Genomic DNA, 23,244 nt, shown 5'->3' with positions numbered 1-23,244 from the left:
AAATTAGCTTCAATTCATCTATTCATTCAACAAATAAATTATGTAAATCATGGGCAATGTGGTTATATACATTTGTCTTCACTTAATGTGATATACAAGATAACTAAAAATCGTGCCAAACTATATTTTAGATAACAAAAAATAAGTTAGGGATCATAAAAATGGAAAATATAATAAACATTATGCCATTATTATATACACACAAAAAAACTATACTGCTTACCATGAGCTGTCCTCTTCAGTATGTTATTCTTGTGTCATGTTTCCAAACTAGCTTTGGGTTGACTGTGATTGTTTTTCATCATTCCAGAGTGAAGATAACAGTTTTATTTTCTAGAGCTTACACCTCCTTATATATTATACAAAGTGTAATTGTGCAGAGTTTTTTAGACCCTTATTTCCAGCATTCAGAATAGAACACAGAGAATTCTTACATCCTTAGTTCTCTGAGTAAGAAATATAGAAAATCTAGGTACAGTGCAATCAAAAGATAGAACCAAGGAATGGTATATAAATCCTCTCATTTATATTTACTCTTAACTTATATATAAAATTCTTTCTCCATCATTCAACATCTACTTCCGATTGAATGAAGAAATGGTTGCTAAAATATAATACTTTATTTTTCAGACTGAACTACTGAAGATAAATTAGAACCACTACTGATAACTATTTTCTAACTGACTTCGACATACTTAGCAATTCTGTGCTATTGAAATACAGTTACATGTCTTCCTTACAGAGAGTCAACTATCTTTCCCAGAATATATACTTTTCTCTTTTAAACTAGGAAAAGAACTCTACTTTTACTTAAGCCATCTACTTTTAATTGCAATTTTTGTGATAACTGAAGATTCACATACAATTATAAGAAATAATACAGAGCCTCCTGTACACTCTGCCATTCCTCCATTTGATAACATTTTGCAAAACCATAGTATAATATCACAATTAGGATACTGACATTGATATAACCCACCAACCTTATTCCAATTTTCTCAGTTTCAGTGTACTCATTTGTCTGTCTACGTGTGTGTAGTAAGTTCTTTACAATTTTATTACCTGTATAGGCTTATATATTCCACCACCATAGTCAAGAGACTGAACAGTTCCTACACCACAAGGATCCCTCATGTTGTCCTTTTATAGTAACCACCTACCCATCCTTCCCTTGGTACCAACTAATCTACAAGCTCTGGCAATAATTAATCCATCTCCCAGTTCTAAAATTTTGTTTTATCAAGAATGTTATATAAATGGAACCATATGTAACCTTTTGAGATTGGATTTTGTCACTCAGCATAATTCCCTGGAGATTCATTCAAGTTTCTGTGTGTATCGGTAGTTTGTCCCTTTTTATTGCTATGTAGTATTCTATGGTTTGTTTGTACCACAGTTTGTTAAACCATTTACTTGTCCAAGAACATCTGGGCTGATTCCAGTTATAGAATATTAAAAATAAGGACATTATGAATATTTGATAAGTTTTTGTTTCTCTGGGATAAATAACCAAGAGTATAATTCCTGAGGTTATGATAATTTCATGTTTAGTTTTATGAGAAACTGCCTGTAACTTTTCACATTCCCACCTAAAACATGAGTGATCCAGTTCCTCCACACTGTTGTCAGCTTTTTGTGCTGCCATTATTTTTTATTTTAGCCATTCTGTTGGTAGAGTGTTATTTTCATTATGGTTTGAATTTGCATTTCCCTAGTGATGTTGAACATCTATTCCTGTATTTATTTGATATCTGCATATCCTCTTACATGAAATGTTGTTTATGTCTTTTGCCAACTGTCTAAATGGGCTGTTATCATTTTTTACTATTGTGTTTTGAGACGTCTTTATGTATTCTAGATACTAGTCCTCTGTCAGATATGGGGTTTCCAAATATGTTCTCCCAGTCTGTAGCTTCTCTTACCTTCATCACATGGGCTTTCAAAGAACAAATGTTTTAAAATTTTGTTGAGATACAACTTGTCAATTTTTCCCTTTGTGGATTGTACTTTTTGGTATCAAGTCTAAGAATTCATTGCTTAACCCTTTTTCTAGAGGATTTTTTCCTGTGTTTTATTTCTAAAAGTTTGTAACTTTACATTGTTGTTATATGATCCATTTTGAGTTAATTTTTTACAAGCTGTGAGGTTTAAGTAAAGGTTCATTTTTGTATATATGAATTCCCAATGGTTTTAACATCATTTGTTTAAAAGACCATCCTTGCTGAATTGAATTGCACTGTGCAATTCTAAAAAAATCAGCTGGGCATGTTTATATGGATCTAGTTCTGGGTTTTCTATTATGTTCCACTGATCTATTTGTCTATTCCTCCAATACCATACAGCCTTGATTACTGTAGTTATAAGTCTTGAGATCAAGTAGACTGATTTCTCCTACTTTATTCTCTTTCCAAAATTCTCTTAGCTATTCTAGCTATTTTTTTAAGAATGAGCTTGGAAAATCTTCTCAGATTTTGAAAGGAATTTCATTAAAATTATACAATTTGGGGGAGAATCCACATCTTTACCATGTGAATATTCCAATCAATGAGGACAGTATGTCTCTCCCTTTACTTAAATATTCTTTTCAGAATTTATAGTTTCCAGCACATAGGTCCAGTACATATTGTGTTAGATTTACACCTAAGGCTTTTTTTGCCCCACAACTATAAATGGTATTGTATTTTTAATTTCACTTGCCACATTTCATTGCTAGTATTTTTGAAATACAATTGATTTTTGTATGTTTATCTTATATCCTGCTATCTATTAAACTCACTTATTAGTTCTAGGGTTTTGTTTTGGTAAATGTCTTCAGGTTTTCTATACAAAAAAATTATGTTGCTTAGAAAAGGTGGGGGAGCAGGTAGAGTGGTTCAGGATGGCGGAGTACAAGGACGTGTGCTCACTCCCTCTTGTGAGAGCACTGGATTCACAAATAACTGCTGGTATTCATCGACAGGAAGATACTGGAACTCACAAAAAAAGATACCCCACAACCAAAGACAAAGGAGAAGCCAAAATGAGATGGTAGGAAGGGTGCAATCACAATAAAATCATATCCCATAACCACGGGTGAGTGACTCACAAACTGGAGAACAATTATACCACAGAAGGCCACCCACTGGAATGAAGGTTCTGAGCCCCACATCAGGCAACCCAACCTAGGGGTCTGGCAATGGGAGGAGGAATTCCCAGAGATTAAGACTTTGAAGGCTAGGGGAATTTGACTGCAGGACTTTGACAAGACTGGGGGAAACAGAGACTCCATACTTGGAGAGCACACACATAGTGTGCACATCAGGAACCAGGGGGAAGGAACAGTGACCCCATAGGAGACTGAATCAGACCTACCTGCTAGTGTTGGAAGGTCTCCTGCAGAGGCAGAGGGGGTGGCTATGGCTCACCGTGGGGACAAGGACACTGGCAGAAGTTCTGGGAGGTAATCCTTGGCATGAGTACTCACAGAGTCCACCATTAGCCCCACCAAAAAGCCTGTAGGCTCCAGTGCTGGGTCACCTCAGGCCAAACAACTAACAGGGAGGGAACTCAGCCCCACCCATCAGCAGACAAGCAAATTAAAGTTTTACTGAGCTCTGCCCACAAGAACAACACCCAGCTATACCCACCAACACACCCTCCCATCAGGAAGTTTGCACAAGCCTCTTAGATAGCTTCATCCACCAGAGGGCAGACAGCAGAAGTAAGAAGACTGCAATCCTGCAGCCACTGGAATGAAAACCACATTCAAAGAAAGACAGACAAGATGAAAAGGCAGAGGGCTATGTACCAGATGAAGGAACAAGATAAAACCCCAGAAAAACAACTAAATGAAGCAGAGATAGGCAACGTTCCAGAAAAAGAATTGAGAATAATGATAGTGAAGATGATGCAGGACCATGGAAAAAGAATGTAAGCAAAGATCGAGAAGGTGCAAGAAATGTTTAACAAAGACGTAGAAGAATTAAAGAACAAACACCTAGACGAATTAAAGAACAAACAAAAAGAGATGAACAATACAAGAACCGAAATGAAAAATACACTACAAGGAATCAATAGCAGAATAACAGAAGCAGAAGAACGGATAAGTGACCTGGAAGACAGAATGGTGGAATTCACTGCCGTGGAACAGAATAAAGAAAAATGAATGAAAAGAAATGAAGAGAGCCTAAGAGACCCCTGGGACAACATTAAATGCAAAAATATTCACATTATAGGGGTCCCAGAAGGAGAAGAGAGAGAGAAAGGACCCAAGAAAATATTTGAAGAGATTATAGTTGAAAATTTCCCTAACATGGGAAAGGAAATAGCCACCCAAGTCCAGGAAGGGCAGAGAGTCCAAGGTAGGATAAACCCAGGAGAAACATGCTGAGACACATAGTAATTAAACTGACAAAAACTAAAGACAAAGAAAAATTACTGAAAGCAACAAGGGAAAAATGACAAATAACATACAAGGAAACTCCCATAACGTTAACAGCTGATCTCTCAGCAGAAACTCTACAAGCCAGAAGGGAGTGGCATGATATATATAAAGTGATGAAAGGGAAGAACCTATAACCAAGATTACTCTACCCAGCAAGGACCTCATTCAGATTCGACAGAGAAATCAAAAGCTTTACAGACAAGCAAAAGCTAAGAGAATTCAGCACCACCAAACTAGCTCTACAACAAATGCTAAAGGAACTTCTCTAAGTGGGAAACACAAGAGAAGAAAAGGACCTACAAAAACAAACTCATAACAATTAAGAAAATGGTCACAGGAACATACATATCGATAATTACCTTAAATGTGAATGGATTAAATGCTCCAACCAGAAGACATAGGCTCGCTGAATGGATACAAAAACAAGACCCAGGGCATCCCTGGTGGCGCAGTGGTTGAGAGTCCGCCTGCCGATGCAGGGGATACGGGTTCGTGCCCCGATCTGGGAGGATCCCATATGCCGCGGAGCGGCTGGGCCCGTGAGCCATGGCCGCTGGGCCTGCGCATCCGGAGCCTGTGCTCCGCAACGGGAGAGGCCACGACAGTGAGAGGCCCGCATACCGCAAAAAGAAAAAAAAAAAAAACAAAACAAGACCCATATATATGCTGTCTACAAGAGACCCACTTCAGACCTAGGGACACATACAGAATGAAAGTGAGGGGATGGAAAAAAGATATTCCATGGAAACGGAAATCAAAGGAAAGTTGAAGTAGCAATTCTCATATATGATAAAATGGACTTTAAAATAAAGAATGTTACAAGAGACAAGGAAAGACACTACATAATGATCAAGGGATCAGTCCAAGAAAAAGATATAACAATTATAAATATATATGAACCCAACATAGGAGCACCTCAATACACATAAGGCAACCGCTAATAGCTCTAAAAGAGGAAATCGACAGTAACACAATAATAGTGGGGGAATTTAACCTCACTTACACCAACGGACAGATCATCCAGACAGAAAATTAATAGGGAAACACAAGTTCTAAATGACACAATAGACCAGACAGATTTGATATTTATATGACATTCCATCCAATAACAGCAGATTACAATTTATTCTCAAGTGCACATGGAACATTCTCCAGGATAGATCACATCTTGGGTCACAAATCAAGCCTTGCTAAAATTAAGAAAATTGAAATCGGGCTTCTCTGGTGGCACAGTGGTTAAAAATCCGCCTGCCAATGCAGGGGACACGGGTTCGAGCACTGGTCCCAGAAGATCCCACATCCCGCAGAGTAACTAACCCCATGCGCCACAACTACTGAGCCTGCGCTCTAGAGCCCACAAGCCACAACTACCGAGACCGCGTGCCACAGCTAAAGTCTGCGTGCCTAGAGCTCATGCTCCACAACAAGAGAAGGCACTGCAGTGAGAGGCCTGCACACTGCAACGAAGAGTAGCCCCCACTCACCGCAACTAGAGAAAGCCCATGCACAGCAACGAACACCCAACACAGCCAAAAATAAATAAATAATTAATTAATAAATAAAATTAAGAAAAAAGAAAATTGAAATCGTACCAAGCATCTTTTCCGACCACAACACTATAAGATTAGAAATCAATTACAGGGAAATTAACATAAAAAACACAAACACATGGAGGCTAAACAATACGTTTCTAAATAACCAAGAAACCACTAAGGACATCAAAAAATACCTAGAGACAAATGACAATGAATATACAATGATCCAAAATCTATGGGTTGCAGCAAAAGCAGTTCTAAGAAGGAAGTTTATAGCAATACAATCCTACCTCAAGAAACAAGAAAAATCTCAAATAAACAATCTAACCTTACACCTAATGGAACTAGAGAAAGAAGAACAAACAAAACCCAAAGTCAGTAGAAGGAAAGAAATTATAAAGATCAGAGCAGAAATAAATGAAATAGAAACAAAACAATAGCAAAGATCAATAAAACTAAAAGCTGGTAATTTGAGAAGATAAACAAAATTGATAAACCTTTAGCCACACTCATCAAGAAAAGGAGGGAGAGGACTCAAATCAATAAAATTAGAAATGAGAAAGAAGAAGTTACAACAGACACCGCAGAAATACAAAGCATCCTAAGAGACTACTACAAGCAACTCTATGCCAATAAAATGGACAAATTCTTAGAAAGGTATAGCCTTCCAAGAAAGAACCAGGAGTAAACAGAAAATATGAACAGACAAATCACAAGGAATGAAATTGACACTGTGATCAAAAATCTTCCAACAAACAAAAGTCCAGGACCAGATGGCTACACAGCTGAATTCTATCAAACATTTAGAGAAGAGCTAACACCCATCCTCTCAAACTGTTCCAAAATATAGCAGAGGAAGAAACACTCCTAGACTCATTCTATGAGGCCACCATCACCCTGATACCAAAACCAGACAAAGATACTACAAAAAAATAAAATTACAGACCAATATCAATGATGAATACAGATGTGAAAATCCTCAATAAAATACTAGCAAACAGAATCCAGCAGTACATTAAAAGGATCATACACCATGATCAAGTGGGATTTATCCCAGGGATGCAAGGATTCTTCAGTATATGCAAATCAATCAATGTGATAAACCATATGAACAAACTGAAGAATAAAAACCAGATGATCATCTCAATAGATGCAGAAAATGCTTTCGAAAAAATTCAACACCCATTGATGATAAAAACTCTCCAGAAAGTGGGCACAGACGGAACCTACCTTAACATCATAAAGGCCATATACGACAAACCCACAGCAAACATCATTCTCAACGGTGAAAAACTGAAAGCATTTCCTCTAAGATCAGGAACAAGACAAGGATGTCCACTCTCACAATTATTATTCAACATAGTTTTGGAAGTCCTAGCCACGGCAATCAGAGAAGACGACGAAATAAAAGGAATACAAATTGGAAAAGAAGTAAAAGTATCACTGTTTGCAGATGACATGATACTATATATAGAAAATCCTAAAGATGCCACCGGAAAACTACTAGAACTAATCAATGAATTTGGTAAGGTTGCAGGATACAAAATTAATGTACGGAAATCGCTGGCATTCCTATACACCAACAATGAAAAATCAGAAAGAGGAATAAAGGAAACAATCCCATGTACCACTGTAACAAAAAGAATAAAATACCTAGGAATAAACCTACCAAGGGAGGTAAAAGCCCTGTACTCAGAAAACTATATGACGTTGATGAAAGAAATCAAAGATGACAAAAACAGATGGAGAGATATACCATGTTCATGGATTGGAAGAATCAATATTGTGAAAATGACTATACTACCCAAAGCAATCTACAGATTCAACGCAATCCCTATCAAATTACCAATGGCATTTTTTTTTACAGAACTAGAACAAAAAATCTTAAAATTTGTATGAAGACACAATAGACCCCGAATAGCCAAAGCAATCTTGAGGGAAAAAAAATGGAACTGGAGGAATCAGACTCCCTGACTTCAGACTATACTACAAAGCTACAGTAATCAAGATAATATGGTACTGGCACAAAAACAGAAATATAGATCAATGGAACAGGATAGAAAGCCCAGAGATAAACCCACACACCTATGGTCAACTAATCTATAACAAAGGAGGCAAGGATATACAATGGAAAAAAGACAGTGTCTTCAGTAAGTGGTGCTGGGAAAACTGGACAGCTACATGTAAAAGAATGAAATTAGAACACTCCCTAACACCACACACAAAAATAAACTCAAAATAGATTAAAGACCTAAATGTAAGACTGGATACTATAAAACTCTTAGAGGAAAACATAGGAAGAACACTCTTTGACATAAATCACAGCAAGACCTTTTTTGACCCACCTCCTAGAGAAATGGAAGCAAAACCAAAAATAAACAAATGGGACCTAATGAAACTTAAAAACTTTTGCACAGCAAAGGAAACTATAAACAAGATGAAAAGACAACCCTCAGAATGGGAGAAAATATTTGCAAACGAAACAACAGACAAAGGATTAACCTCCAAAATATATAAATAGCTCATGTAGCTCAATATCAAAAAAACAAACAACACAATCCAAAAATGGGCAGAAGACCTAAATAGACATTTCTCCAAAGAAGACATACAGATGGCCATGAGGCACATGAAAAGCTGCTCAACATCACTAATTATTAAAGAAATGCACATCAAAACTACAATGAGGTATCACCTCACACTGGTCAGAATGGGCATCATCAGAAAATCCACAAACAACAAATGCTGGAAAGGGTGTGGAGAAAAGGGAACCCTCTTGCACTGTTGGTGGGAATGTAAATTGATAGAGCCACTGTGAAGAACAGTAGGAAGGTTCCTTAAAAAACTAAAAATAGAATTACCAAATGACGCAGCAATCCCACTACTGGGCATATACCCAGAGAAAACCATAATTCAAAAAGACACATGCACCCCAATGTTCAATAGCCAGGTCCTGGAAGCAACCTAAATGCCCATTGACAGATGAATGGGTAAAGATGTGGTATGTATATACAATGGAATATTACTCAGCCATAAAAAGGAATGGAATTGGGTCATTTGTAGAGACTGTCATACAAAGTGAAGTAAATCAAAAAGAGAAAAACAAATATCGTTTATGAATGCATATATGTGGAATCTAGAAAAATGGTACAGATGAACTGGTTTGCAAGGCAGAAATAGAGACACAGATGTAGAGAACAAACGTATGGACTCCAAGGGGGTAAAGCAGGCTCGGGGGGATGGTGGTGGTGATGGTGGGATGAATTGGGAGATTGGGATTGACCTATATATGCTTAATATATATAAAATAGATAACTGATAAGAACCTGCTGTATAAAAAATAAAATAAAATTCAAAAATAAAAATAAATTAAAAAGGGGGGGGAACAATTTTATTTCTTCCTTTTATTGGTATGCTTTTTATTTCCTCTTCTTGCCTTACTGTACTGGCTATGACTTCCAGTACTGAACTGAATAAGAGTGACAGCAGACATCCTTGCCTAGATAACCTTGATGTTTTAGGGAGAAAATATTCCGTCTTTCACCATGAAATACGATGGTAGCTCTGTTTCTAAATACGTTCTTTACCAGGTTGAGAAAATTACCCTGTATTACTAGTTTTCAGATAGTTTTTTTTTTATCATAAGTGGATGTTGAACTTTGTCACGTACTTTTTCTAAGTCAATTGATATGATCATGTGAATTTTCTTTTCTGTTAATATGGTAGATTACAGTCATTGATTTTTTACATACTGACAAGCCTTGAATCCCTAGAATGAACTCTACTTAGACATGGTATATAATTCTCCTTATACATTCCTTACTTCTATTTGCTAATAATTTGATAAGGATTTTCCCGTCTATATGCATTAAGAATACTGGCTTGCCAGAGATAAACCCATGCACATATGGTCACCTTATCTTTGACAAAGGAGGCAAGAATATACAATGGGGTAAAGACAGCCTCTTCAATAAGTGGTGCTGGGAAAACTGGATAGCTACATGTAAAAGAATGAAATTAGAACACTTCCTAACACCATACAAAAAAACCCTCAAAATGGATTAAAGACCTAAATGTAAGGCAAGACACTATAAAACTCTTAGAGGAAAATACAGGCAGAATGCTCTATGACATAAATCACAGGAAGCTCCTTTTTGACCCACTATCTAGAGAAATGGAAATAAAATAAAAAATAAACAAATGGGAGCTAATGAAACTTGAAAGCTTTTGCACAGCAAAGGAAACCATAAACAAGACGAACAGACAACCCTCAGAATGGGAGAAAATACTTCCAAACGAAGCAACTGACAAAGGATTAACCTCCGAAATATAAAAGCAGCTTATACAGCTCAGTATCAGAAAAACAAACAACCCAATCCAAAAATGGGCAGAAGACATGAATAGACATTTCTCCTGAGTAGACATATAGATTGCCAACAAGCAAATGAAAGGATGCTCAACATTACGAATCATTAGAGAAATGCAAATCAAAACCACAATGAGGTATCACCTCACACTGGTCAGAATGGCCATCATCAAAAAATATAGAAACAATAAATGCTGGAGAGGGTGTGGAGAAAAGGGCATCCTCTTCCACTGTTGGTGGGAATGTAAATTGATACAGCCACTATGGAGAACAGTATGGAGGTTCCTTAAAAAACTAAAAATAGAACTACCATACAACCCAGCAATCCCACTACTGGGCATATACCCTGAGAAAAGCATAATTCAAAAAGCATCATGTACCACAATGTTCACTGCAACACTATTTACAATAGCCAGGACATGGAAGCAACCTAAGTGTCCACTGACAGATGAATGGATAAAGAAGATGTGGCACATATATACAATGCAATATTACTCAGCCATAAAAAGAAACGAAATTGAGTTACTTGTAGTGAGGTGGATGGACCTAGTCTGTCATACAGAGTGAAGTAAGTCAGAAAGAGAAAAACAAATATTATATGTTAACATACATATGGAATCTAAAAAAAAAAGTTCTGAAGAATCTAGGGGCAGGACAGGAATAAAGACACAGACGTACAGAATGGACTTGAGGACATGGGGAGGGGGAAGGGTAAGCTGGGACAAAGTGAACGAGTGGCACTGACATATACACTACCAAATGTAAAACAGATAGCTAGTGGGAAGCAGCCACATAGCACAGGGAGATTAGCTCCATGCTGTGACCACCTAGAGGGGTGGGATAGGGAGGGTGGGAGGGAAATGTAAAAAGGAGGGTATATGAGGATATATGTATACATACAGATGATTCACTTTGTTGTACAGCAAAAACTAACACAACATTGTAAATCAATTATACTCCAATAAAGATGTGTGTGTGTGTGTGTAAAAAGAATAGTGGCTTGGTCATAGTTTTTTTGTATTTTGTTTTGTTTTTTGTTGTTGTTATTGTTGTAGTTTTAACTGTCTTTGTCTGGTTTAGTATGAGGATAAGACTAGCTTCATAAAATACACTGAGAAGGGTTCTTTCCTTTCTGTTTTTTGGAAGGGGTTGTGTAGAACTGGTGTTCACTGTGCTAAAATGTCTGGTACAAGTCTCCAGTGAAACCATTCCAACTTACAGATTTTCTTTCTAAGAGATTTTAAATTATGAATTTAATATCTTAACAGTTGAATGAATAACTTGAATAGTTATAGGGCTATTCAAGTCATATTAGGTGAGTTGTACTTTGTACTTTTCAAGGCGTTGGCTCATTTCATCTGAGTTATCAAATTTATGTTTGCAGAGTTGTCCCTTACTATCGTTTTGATATCTACAAGGTTTGTAGTGGTACTAATTTCATTCTTAATACTGGAAAATTTTTTCGTATCTTTTTTCCCCTTCTGTCAGTCTTGCTACATGTTTGTCAATCAGATTGATGTTTTCAAATAATAGCTCTCATTTATTAATTTTCTGTTTTCAATTTCACAGATTTCTGTCCTTTTCTTTATTATGTCCTTCCTTCTGCTGGCTTTGGGTTTCTTTTGCTCTTTTTCCAGGTTAGGTGGAAGCTTAGATTATTGATTCAAAACAATTCCTCTTTTTTCTAATGTTAAGAATTTTTGCTAAAGGGCAGCATTTAATGTTCTAAGTTCCCCTATTAGTAGTATTGCTTCAGCTGTGTCTCAAAATTTGACATGTTATATTTTCATTTCCATTCAGTTCAAAGTATTTTTAAAAACATTTCCCTTGAGACTTTCTCTTTGACTTATGGATTTAAGTGTGTTGTTTAGTTTTCAACTAAACAGTTTGGTGATTTTCCACGTATCTTTCTGTTATTGATTTCCAATTTGATTCCAGTGAGGCTGAATAACATATACCCTATGATTTTAATTCTTTTAAATTGAGGTTTGTATTATGGCCCAGGATATGGTCTACCCTAGTATGTAGTCCACAGGCACTTGAATGTTATACTCTGTTGTTGCTGAGTGGACCATATTATAAATGTCTGTTAGATCTTGTTGGCTGATGGTATTGTTAAGTTCCATATCTTTGCTAATTTTCTGTCTAGAGATTCTACCTATCAATTATTGAGAAGGGCACTGAAATCTCCAACTATAATTGCAGATTTGTCAATTTCTCCTTTCAGGTAGGACAGCTTTCGCCTCATGTATTTTGCAGCTCTGTTACTTGATACATACACATTTAGGATTGCTGTCTTCTTGATGGATTGACCTTTTAATCATTAGATAATGCCCTTCTCTGTCTCTAGTAATTTTGCTTCAAAGTCTACTTTACCTGATATTAATATAGCCATTCCTCATTTACCTTGATTAATGTTTACATGGCATATCATTTTCAATCCTTTACTATCAACCTGCCTATACCAATATACTGTAGGGAGTTTTTGTAGCTAGGATACTGTTGGGTCACTTTTTTAAAATCTAATATGCTGATTTCTGTCTTTTATTTGGTATAGTTAGACTATTTACATGTAACTAAGTATGCCATTTAAAATTTTTGGTTTGTTTTATTTTTTCTGCCTTCCTGTGGATGACTGAAAAAAATTTTTTTAATTTTACTTTGATTTATCTATAGTGCTTTTGAGTTTATCTCTTTTTCAGTGGTTGCTCTGGGTTTTACATTACATACACAAAACTTATCTGTCTGTTGGTCCCAACCTTTTACCAGTTCAAGTGAAGTATAGAAAGCTTACCTCTATGTCTTTTTACCTTCTCCCATTTATAATATAGTTGTCTTAAATAGTTCCTCTACATACATTTAGAACCACATCAAACAGTGTTACAATTTTGGTTCAACTATCAAACATAATTTAGAAAACTCAGGAGGACAAGGAAAGCCTACTGTATTTACCCAAATTTTTGCTTACCATGTTCTTTCTTCATTCCTAATGTTCCAATATACCTTCCTTTTATCATTCCCTTTCTATTTAGAGAAATTTCTTTAGCCATTTTTTTTAAGGTAGGTCTGCTAGTGAGAAATTCTCTTAGTGTTCCCTCATCTAAGAATGTCTTGATTTTCCCTTCATTCCTGAATATTTTCACTGGGTATAAAACTCTAGTTGACAGGTCTTTTCTTTCAACACTTCAAAAATATGCCACTGCCTTCAGGCCTCCATAGTTTCTGATGAAAAATCTGCTTATGAGAAATCAGAGTGCTTTTCTCCTGTTAAAACAGTAACTTTTCTCACTCACTGCTTTCAAGATATTTTCTTTGTCTTTAGTTTTCAAAAGTTTAGCTATAATTGAACTTGACGTAAAGTTCTTTTGGCTTATCTTGTTTGTGATTTGCTCAGCTTCTTGGACCTGTGGCTTTATGCCTTTTGCCAAATTTGGGAAGTCTTCAGTCATTATTTCTTCATTTTTCTAGCCCTGCCTTCTTTTTCCTTTCCTTCCAGGACTCCAGTGACACAAATGTTAGACCCTTCGTTATAGTCCCATGGGTCTCTGAGGATCTTTATCCCCCCTCCAGTTTATTTTCTGTTATTTAGATTGGGTAACTTCTATTGTTCTATCTTCAAGTTCACTGATTATAAACTGTCTCTTCCATTCAGCTGCTGAGCCTATCCACTAACTTTTTGAGTTTGGTTCTTGCATTCCCAGTTCTAAATTCCCATTTCATTTTTTTTTTATACCTGCTATTTCTTCCCCAGGACTCTCTATTTTCTCATTTGTTTCAAGTGGGTTTAGGAACTCTCACTGAAGTATTTCTATGATGCCTGCTTTAAAATATTTGTCAGATAATTCTAACATCTGTTATTTTGGTGTTTATGTCTATTGATTCTCTTTCATTCAAAATGAAATTTTCCTGGTTGTCAGAATATAGAGTGATTTTTTTTATTGAAACCTTAACATGTGGGGTATTATGATATTCTGGATCCTACTTTAAATCTTCCAATTTAGCTGGCTTCCTCTGAGACTGTTCTAGCTGGGGAAAAGGTTCCTGCCCAATTACTGCCAGGTGGGAGTAGAAGTCCAATTTCACTTGGCCAATGTTGAAACTGGTGGTGGGGAGGGGTTCCTCACTACTGCTGGCAAGGGTAGGGATTCTGGCTACTCAGTAGGCCTCCGCTGACACCATCTGGGCTGTGAGAGGCAGGAGTATCTCATTACTGCTCCCTTTGTGGCCTCCACTGACACCATAAGTAGGAGGGGGAGAGCCTCCTTACTCCTGGGAAGCAGTGAAAGTCCTGACTCTCACCTAGGCCTCCTCTAACATTACTCCAGTGGAAAGGGAAAGGAGCACCTCCTTACTGTTTAGGTGGGAGTGTAAGGCCAGGCTCCCCACATGGCCTCTAATGACAGTTAACCAGGGGAAAGGGAGAATGGCAGTGGGGAGATTCAGTACTGTTGAGCAGGGAAGAAACACCTGCCTCCCTACTCAATCTTCTCTGAAATCACCCCAGCTGGGGGTTGGAGAGCCTTGTTACAACTTCATAAGGGTGGAAGTCTAGGCTCCCTACTCAGCCTTGGCTGGCATGGGTTAGGGTTGGGGCCACAGTCTTTCTACAGTGTTTGGCTAGAGCATAGCAGTTACTGGCTATCTTTTCTGTCTTTCCCAGTCTTTTGGCTAGAGAGAGCAGGCTTACTAGTCTGTGCTAGTTGATATTTCCAGCCTGCCATCATCTTCAAGTTTGGGATATATTAGGCAAAAAGAAAACCCATGGGAACTCACCCCATGTCATTCCTTGAATCCTGAGGTCCCTAGTCTTTATGCCTTTTCTCCACCTTTCAGTCTTCTTATGTTTATTTTATATATAATGTTCAAGATTTTCAGTTGTTTTAGCAGGAGGAATAGGGCAATGTACATCTACTCCATCATCCTGAAAGCAGAAGTCCCCACTTTTTAAACTGGTTCCCACTATGTCCAACCACACAAATTCCTGGAAAAATGAGGATAGAGTCTGTGGAAGAGCTTTCTTTATGTGATGCTTACATATTTGGACAAATTTGGACTACTCTACTATCCAAATGAGTTATGTGGTTAAGCCAGCCATATAAGAATGTCCAAATTACCTGTTAAATCAGGGTAGCACTTATGATATAAACTTGTGTACACTAAATACTTGGAACACTTACGATTTCGTAAATACTTAGGAATTTAACAATTTTCTATTCAAAACTTTAAAACGATCGTTAAATTGTGTTTACTTAGGGAACAAGTACATAATCTGATCTTTCCAAAGACACTATATGGAACTATACAGCTAAATCCAATTTCAGAAATTTTGTCATAATAAACAGATACTTAAATGTCCTTACCCCAAAAGAAAATAAAACTACCCTAAAATAAATGGTCTAGAACAGTGCCTGCCACAGAATAAGCAACTCAATAAATACATGGCAAAGGGTATCTATAACAAGATAGTGTTTAAAATTTACTATTAAAAAAATTTTAAAAATAAAATCTACTATTCAGTAGAAAAGCTTCCCTAGTTAATGTCTAACATATGAGGCTATATCTTTTTTGTCTAATTTATGAAATGTTTTCATAATTCACCAATAAAAATATTTCCAATTTTTATGTATCATTAGAATGTATTTAGGAGTATCTTCTTATAATAATAATACATTCTCAAATATGCTTGGCAGTGAGCAGATTCAAGGTTTCTTTGATTATAAAGTTCAGAGAGATTGGTTTTATGCAGACAGCTCTAATCAGTGAAAATAAAAGGTTGTAATTACCTAATAAATCACTGAGAATCAAGTTTTTTAAAAGATTAATATAATCTTTCAGCTGATATTAATTTTTCAGGATTAATAACAAACTATGTAAAACAACAGGAAATTATAACATGTATTTTAGTATTCTCACTCCCCCACAAGGTCCCAAGGACATAAATGTTAATGTAACAAAGTAGAGACTGCCTTAAATCACCTTAATCTAATGCAGAGCTTCACAAAATATGTTCCTTAGAATGCTAGTGTCTCTTGAAATACTGACATGTCCCACAGAGAAAAGATAAGATTGGTTAAACCCAGTTAAACAAATTTCTCTACTACAGGAACACTCAGGGCATTTAAAATTAAATATGCACTGTAAACTTCCCAAAGAGAATTACAGTTACACCGTTTCCCAAATTTATTTAATCAGAAGCCTTCTCCCAAACATCTATTAAATCTCATTGGAGACTAGTGTTGAACAGAACTCAATCTGAGAGACAGAATGGCAGAAGAACCCTTTTCACTACTTGGCCAGGTAGAATGAAGACCAGAAATTTAATAAATATTATAGTTATAATAACTAAGAAATGATTCAACAAAGAAAATATTAGGATGAAAAGCTTTTTAAAAAGCTACACGTGATTCCCAGCACTTATTAAAAAACTAGTCTGCTATCAATCACGGTGAAAAATAACCATGAAAGTTGATTACAAATGTTATAATGATAAATTAACTAAGTGGCAACTCCATTCTAATTTAACCTTAAATATTATTCTCAAGTTTATTTAAAATGGAGATAAAACAACTACAGAAATTGGATGTTTCAGATGAAGTTTAAAAAAAACAACTTTCATTTTTAACAGAACTTCACACTTAAATTATCTGAAATTAAACACCAGGTGTTAACCTCATGGAACACACATAACTATAGTATTGTGGCTCACTAAAGAGAATATATAATAAGCAGAACATATAACCATCAATGTTGTATGTGTACGTAAGTATGTGTGTGTATATATGTGTCCATGTACTCAAGTATGTTTATATGTATATGCAGCCAGTTCAGCAAACATACCAGAGACCCTTAATAAAAGTAGAAAAATAAATTTTAAAAGAGTTCAACTCAAATTAAGGCCAAATATTATAATAGTTTGAATGAGATTTTATAATGCTTCTTTTAACCAGATATTTACAATCCACATTTATACCAAATTCTTTTTAAAACACATAGAACTAACTAACAAAATACACAATGGCAAGCAGTGATATAACACTAAATTTAGATGCTGTATGATGATTTCTGCAGTTTAACAAGTGTAGGTTATAAGTTTGAATTCATAAAATAAAGGGAAACCACTTACCTCTAACTAAAGTTCTCTGAAGGTAGTATCCTCCTTAGAACCCCTATCTTGGGTAGTTTCACCTGCTGTAATTTCCCTCAAGAGATTCCAGCAAAGTCTAGGAAGGTTTAGGTTCCCTTCTGCAAGCCCTATTAGCGCATGTGTGTTATAAACCTGCTCACATACTGCTTCATAGCTGTAACTTCCAATTCCCACTGAATAATCTCCACCACCACCACCACCGTCATACATGTATCAGTGCAGGAGAGAATTTGGAGAATTTCATTTAGAAATGTGACTTTTTTCACTTCGCCAAAAATATCCTCCAAATCATTCCACTGCTATGTCTATAATGTACTGAAGAGAGTGGTTGACGATTCAGCAGGTGAATAAATTACAACATATAGATTTAGCTATGCAGTTATATTTGCTGAATACTCAAATATTAGATTCCACCATAACACAAATAAAACTAGCTTTCTCAACATTCAATAAATATGTAAAAAAAAGAAAAAATAACTGAACATATATGTGAAAAATCTTACATAAAAATACTTTCATAAATAAAGTAGAAAAAACAGTGTACATCACTTGGGACTACTGACTATTTCCCTAGTATATTCTGTTAAAGAAATGCCAATATTTTAAAATGAGCTAGGAAATAAGTCACTGAAAGACATATGTTAATGATTTTTCAGTATGTCACTTCTACCTTAAACTGTCAAAATAAATAAAGTAAAAACAAAACAAAAATGAAATATAAAACTAGCCACTCAAAACAATGCCAATCTCATATACCTAGAGTGGCAGTTTACAAAGGGTACTATTAAGCACTTAACAAAATTTTTCAAATCTATTCAGGAAGCTGACTGAAAAACAGTGGAGCAAAGGAGGCCTGATCTTCCACTATCCAGAAAAGGTCTTTTACTTTGGATTCCCACTGATGATTCCCTAACTTCTTGCTGATTATTTCCTGTAAGTCATATAAAAATAGGAGAAAAAAAGAAAGTGCATCAATTGTCCTAGAGGCCAGAGTACTAAACCATACTTGTAGCACTATTTTAGAGGCTAAAGTATGGACTAGCTTTAAGAACACTGATTTTAGCTGCAGGCACCATTGGCTTGACTGCAGCATAAGTAAGATCCAAAGCAACATCATGATGAAATTCTACTTTTTCAGATATCTTAGTTAGCTTTGAAAGTTTCCCCTGGCTCATAACAGGTTCAAATAAATGCTTCTGAACTCTAATTTTAAATGTCAACTTAACTCCTTCCAAAACTCTCCCTTTGTATAAGCAATTCAATACACAAACATAAGAATAAAATGCAATCATAAAATTATCAAAACGCAGTTAAAAATAGATAACAAAAGGAGGAATGAGAAAATCTTAATGGCCCAATTTGATACTCAATATATAAGTAACTAAGTTAATTATATATAGTTCTGAGTCTTCAAATTATGTTTATATAATACCTGGCTCATTTTAAAATTAAATTTTAGAATAGGGATGCTTCTTTAAAAAATATAGCCTCTGTTTGTCATAAAAACCAGAGGTTATTTTTCCAATGGAACAAAACAATACCCTCAAAACAAAAAAAAATCACAGAAGTAGACTTAAAGGGAATTCCCTGGAAGTCCAGTGGTTAGGACTCCATGCTCTCACTGCCAAGGGCCCAGGTTCAATCCCTGGTTGGGGAACCAAGATCCCATAAGCCACACGGCAAGGCCAAAAAAAAAAAAAAAGTACCATTCATAAAACAGATTGTTTAGAGCTTTAAAAAAAAAAGATAAAGTGAAATAATCTAGTCATCTCTAAGAAAGAATAAAAGATTGAGCCATGAGGCAGTATATTTGCATATACTTCCCCTCTTATACATGCACTATTAGGACTCACTGAAGGGTCAAAAATCTTCTAGATCTTGCTAGTTTAAATGCAGGAATGTCTAACAACCCAAGAAGGTGTATCTAGGATGATACTTACCTTAGGATATATTATACCACTGTGCTATTATGTATTCTGTGTATGGATACACAAGCAGTCAGCTGAAAGGTACACACCACACTAGCAAATGCTTGGCTGGACCCATAAGGTCGGATGACCAATGGAATATCAAGATATGTGTCGATTCTCCAGCCCTCATAACCACATTCCAGACATCTCACGTAGTCCTTCAGCTTGCCTTGATACAGTTCATTTATAAGATCAGCCTAAAAAGTAAGAACATTTATATTTTTTAAAGCGTTCCTTAAAAGTAAGTTACCAATATTTTATGCCTTTTAGAATGATTTTCAAAAGGATATTGATTCTTACTGTTGACGTTTTAGAAAGCTTTAAGATTTATCTAATCTAAAATTCTATAGAAAAAAATCAAGGTTTAACAAAAACAAAATAAATTAAGAATGTGCAAAAATTATTTCAATTGTCACATTACTAAAAATCCCACTATTAAAATGTGTTTTGTTGATAAGTTGATTACTGATTTCACTACTAAGCCCCATATTATCTTTTCATTAGGATGAGAATACATCATAACATCATTTTAGGCATACTGATAATCACACAGCTAAACAACTGGCTACTTTTATAGCTTTACATATATTACCACCACTTTCGCAATAATATATTCTGATTTCTAAAATCATATCCTCTATCTCAAGGTACAAATAAAACTTCTTAACTTTCAGTAATATACATAAAACAATTTTAAGAAAAAATGTACTGTAATTTTTTAAATGTATAGAAATTGAAAAAAAAAATCTTAAACTCCATTTCCCTCAAAATATCCTCACCTAAAAGAATGGATCTCTCACCTACTCCCCAAACTTAGCCAACTGGGGCTATTCTGGCTCAAAGGAGGCAGGTAACTCCCTAAGTAAGGACCCTCCATGTGAATGTCTTGCCTCAAGATTCTTGTACTCAAACTTGGGAACTCAGAAGGAATGCCCTAGCTGGTCTTAATAGAAGTGTTGACCCACACAGGGATGTAACGAGGAGGAAGCGTACCTTCAGACCTATGAAAAAGAAACACCCCCAATACCATCTACATAAAGTTATGAAAATACAATCCTATAGATAATGAAGAGAAACTAGATCACTAAATGAATTTAAAATTTTTTCCAATATCTCTTAAGTAAGAATAGATAAGAGGGAAATCATATTACAGTTTACCTCTTTCATAAATTTCTACCTCTTCAAGTATCTAGAATTCATAAGCCTTCAAATTAGGATCCACCATAACTGTCTACTCTAATACTATTTATTTAATGAAACTTTCTTCATTCACCTGCCCCAGTTATATTTGATTATGTCTTCTCTACCTGAGAGGGCATTTATAAGTGTTTCAATCCAGTGTTTTTCAAGCAGTTTTGATAGCAACCCACAGTAATAAAATAATTTATACTGCAACCCAGTACATATAACTGTAACAAAAGTTGCATAAAACAATACTTACCCTTACTTATGTGATGCTTCTCTTATACTTTTCTATTTTATTCCTTTTTTTTAAAGTGCTGGTGTTGATTCACTAAATTGATTTCATAAGCGAATGGATCACAATCTAGTTTGAAAAACTTTAGTCCAAGCCATCATAATAGTTCCAATCAGACAGTAGATCCTCCAGGCTACCTTCCAGATTCTTCCCCTTTTTTACCCCTAGTGATCTTCTATCACTACACCTAGCATAAACCCTCCTCTGTACTGAGTCCTGAGCCCCATCCAGTTCAGCCTTATGTCTCACCCCAATGATATATCTAATATTCTCCCATTTCTAACCTGTTCCTCCTTCCACTGGATAAGAAGAATAGGGTCAGACTAACAAGGATCCTAAGTGTCAAAAGCATGACTATATCTGACTGGTCAAAAAGAAGGTAATGCTAGATGAATATACTTTACAATGTATACTTTATAATGTGTTACAGATAAGCCATCTAATTTACTTAGCAAATATCTGAAAACACTGTCCAAAAATCATCCCCAAAACACACACACACATATGAATTACCTAGTTCTTAGCTAAAAAGAGATCATCTAGATCACAGGGCCCAACTTCTTGTAAAGACGAGGAAATTGTCAGTACTTTGACAACTGGACTAATGCCCAAGTTTTAAAACATTCCAATAGAATAAAGTCACTGTAAGGTAATGAATAATTTATTAGAAAACACTCCCCTCAACCTGAGAGATAAATTACCTGTTCTGTTTGTTTCCATTTCTGTTCCAAAGCATCAAACATGACTCTGCACAGTTCTTGTACATCATGCTGCTGCCAAGCTATTTTAAGATAAAATTTAATTAAAAAGAGCTATTAACTTAGTGTAATGTAGCATTAATTTGTTGTTTAAAAGCAAATTGTCAGAAATATGGAAACGTCGACATAAAATAATGCTAAATTTAAAAAGAACACAAAATATACATTATAGTCATAAAAAGGCAATCACAAGGAAAAGAATCACAAGAGCTCATCACTTTATAAATAGCATATGCTCTATACTGCTACAATATTTGCTATTTTTGTTATTTTTCACTGTAGAGTCAAGAAATATGTTAATAAAAATCTAAGCCAACACCCTTTTAAAATTTTAGCTTAAGTAAATAAAAATAGAGTATAACCAAACTTACTTTACAAGAAAATTTTAATTGATCAAAAATTTATGCCTCAGAGCTTAAATTTTAAAAATAAGTTATTTTTAAATGCCAGCAAAAAGCAATCAAAAGGTTTAAGGTAAAGTTAATTAAGATGTTAATGTGTCATTTGTTTATAATACGGTCTCTCAGAATTCCTTTGACTATTACAAATACTTATCATTATAAGAGAATTAGTACCCTCACTACTATCCCATCCAAAGCTCCTTGTAACATCTGTGGTTTCAATTGCTCTCTTTTTGCTGGTTTGTAACAAAACAAAAAGCCTTTGAAGTTGGTATGGTATACTCGTCACTGGATCTTCTTCAGATTCTTCAAATTCCCACCTATTGAAATGAAATGTTTGAAAATTATCTACAAAATATAATTAATATTATTTAATATTTAATTTAATATTTAATTTAATATTTAATATATTTAGTTAATATTATCATAACAAATTTTAAGATCTTAACTCTGGGGGCTTTGGATATTAACTGAAGCTATTAATATCTAATGAAACATTAGTCTTTCTCTAATTAATAAATTTGGAAAAAAGTTAAGACTTTCACAAGAAAAGGCATAAGAAGGCAACATGAATAAAAGGCAAAGGTCATTTGAAAGTAATTGATGAACTTGAATCTGGTCAAGATTCTTGTCCTAATTATTAACTCACAAAAATACAGGGAACAGAATATTAAATGACACTATGGCACTCAACCATCAAAATCCAAACTGAAAAACTATAAGACAAACGCCATCAGTTTTTGATATATATATTTTTTTTCAAGGAATAAATTGCAATGTGGAAAAAAGATCGAAGGGGATTAAAAGCCAATTGAGTCTTCTTTTTTTTTTAACATCTTTATTGGAGTATAATTGCTTTACAATGTTATGTTACTTTCTGCCATATAACAAAGTGAGTCAGCTATACGTATACATATATCCCCATATCCCCTCCCTCTTGCGTCTCCCTCCCACCCTCCCTACCCCACCACCTAGGTGGTCACAAAGCACTGAGCTGATCTCCCTGTACTATGTGGCTGCTTCCCACTAGCTATCTATTTTACATTTGGTAGTGTATATATGTCCATGCCACTCTCTCACTTCGTCCCAGCTTACCGTCCCCCCTCCCCATGTCCTCAAGTCCATTCTCTACGTCTGCGTCTTTATTCCTGTCCTGCCCCTAGGTTCTTCAGA

The 23,244-nt window shown here is 35.4% G+C and overlaps 1 protein-coding gene across 2 annotated transcripts in view; it reads right to left on the bottom strand.

Annotated features, from left to right (window-relative positions):
* The window catches only part of USP47 (ubiquitin specific peptidase 47), a 129,553-nt gene that overhangs the window by 37,669 nt on the left and 68,640 nt on the right, over positions 1–23,244 (bottom strand). For both annotated transcript variants that reach the window (XM_060102928.1, XM_060102929.1), the window contains 3 exons: positions 22,246–22,391; positions 21,614–21,693; positions 19,483–19,632 (listed from right to left, as the gene is read on the bottom strand). In XM_060102928.1, coding sequence (XP_059958911.1) covers positions 19,483–19,632; positions 21,614–21,693; positions 22,246–22,391 — 376 coding nt within the window. The remainder of the gene's footprint in view (positions 1–19,482; positions 19,633–21,613; positions 21,694–22,245; positions 22,392–23,244) is intronic.

Source organism: Mesoplodon densirostris, chromosome 7 (genome assembly GCF_025265405.1).
Source record: "Mesoplodon densirostris isolate mMesDen1 chromosome 7, mMesDen1 primary haplotype, whole genome shotgun sequence".
NCBI classification, from domain to species: domain Eukaryota; kingdom Metazoa; phylum Chordata; class Mammalia; order Artiodactyla; family Ziphiidae; genus Mesoplodon; species Mesoplodon densirostris.
This window is presented reverse-complemented; position numbering and strand designations above follow the sequence as displayed.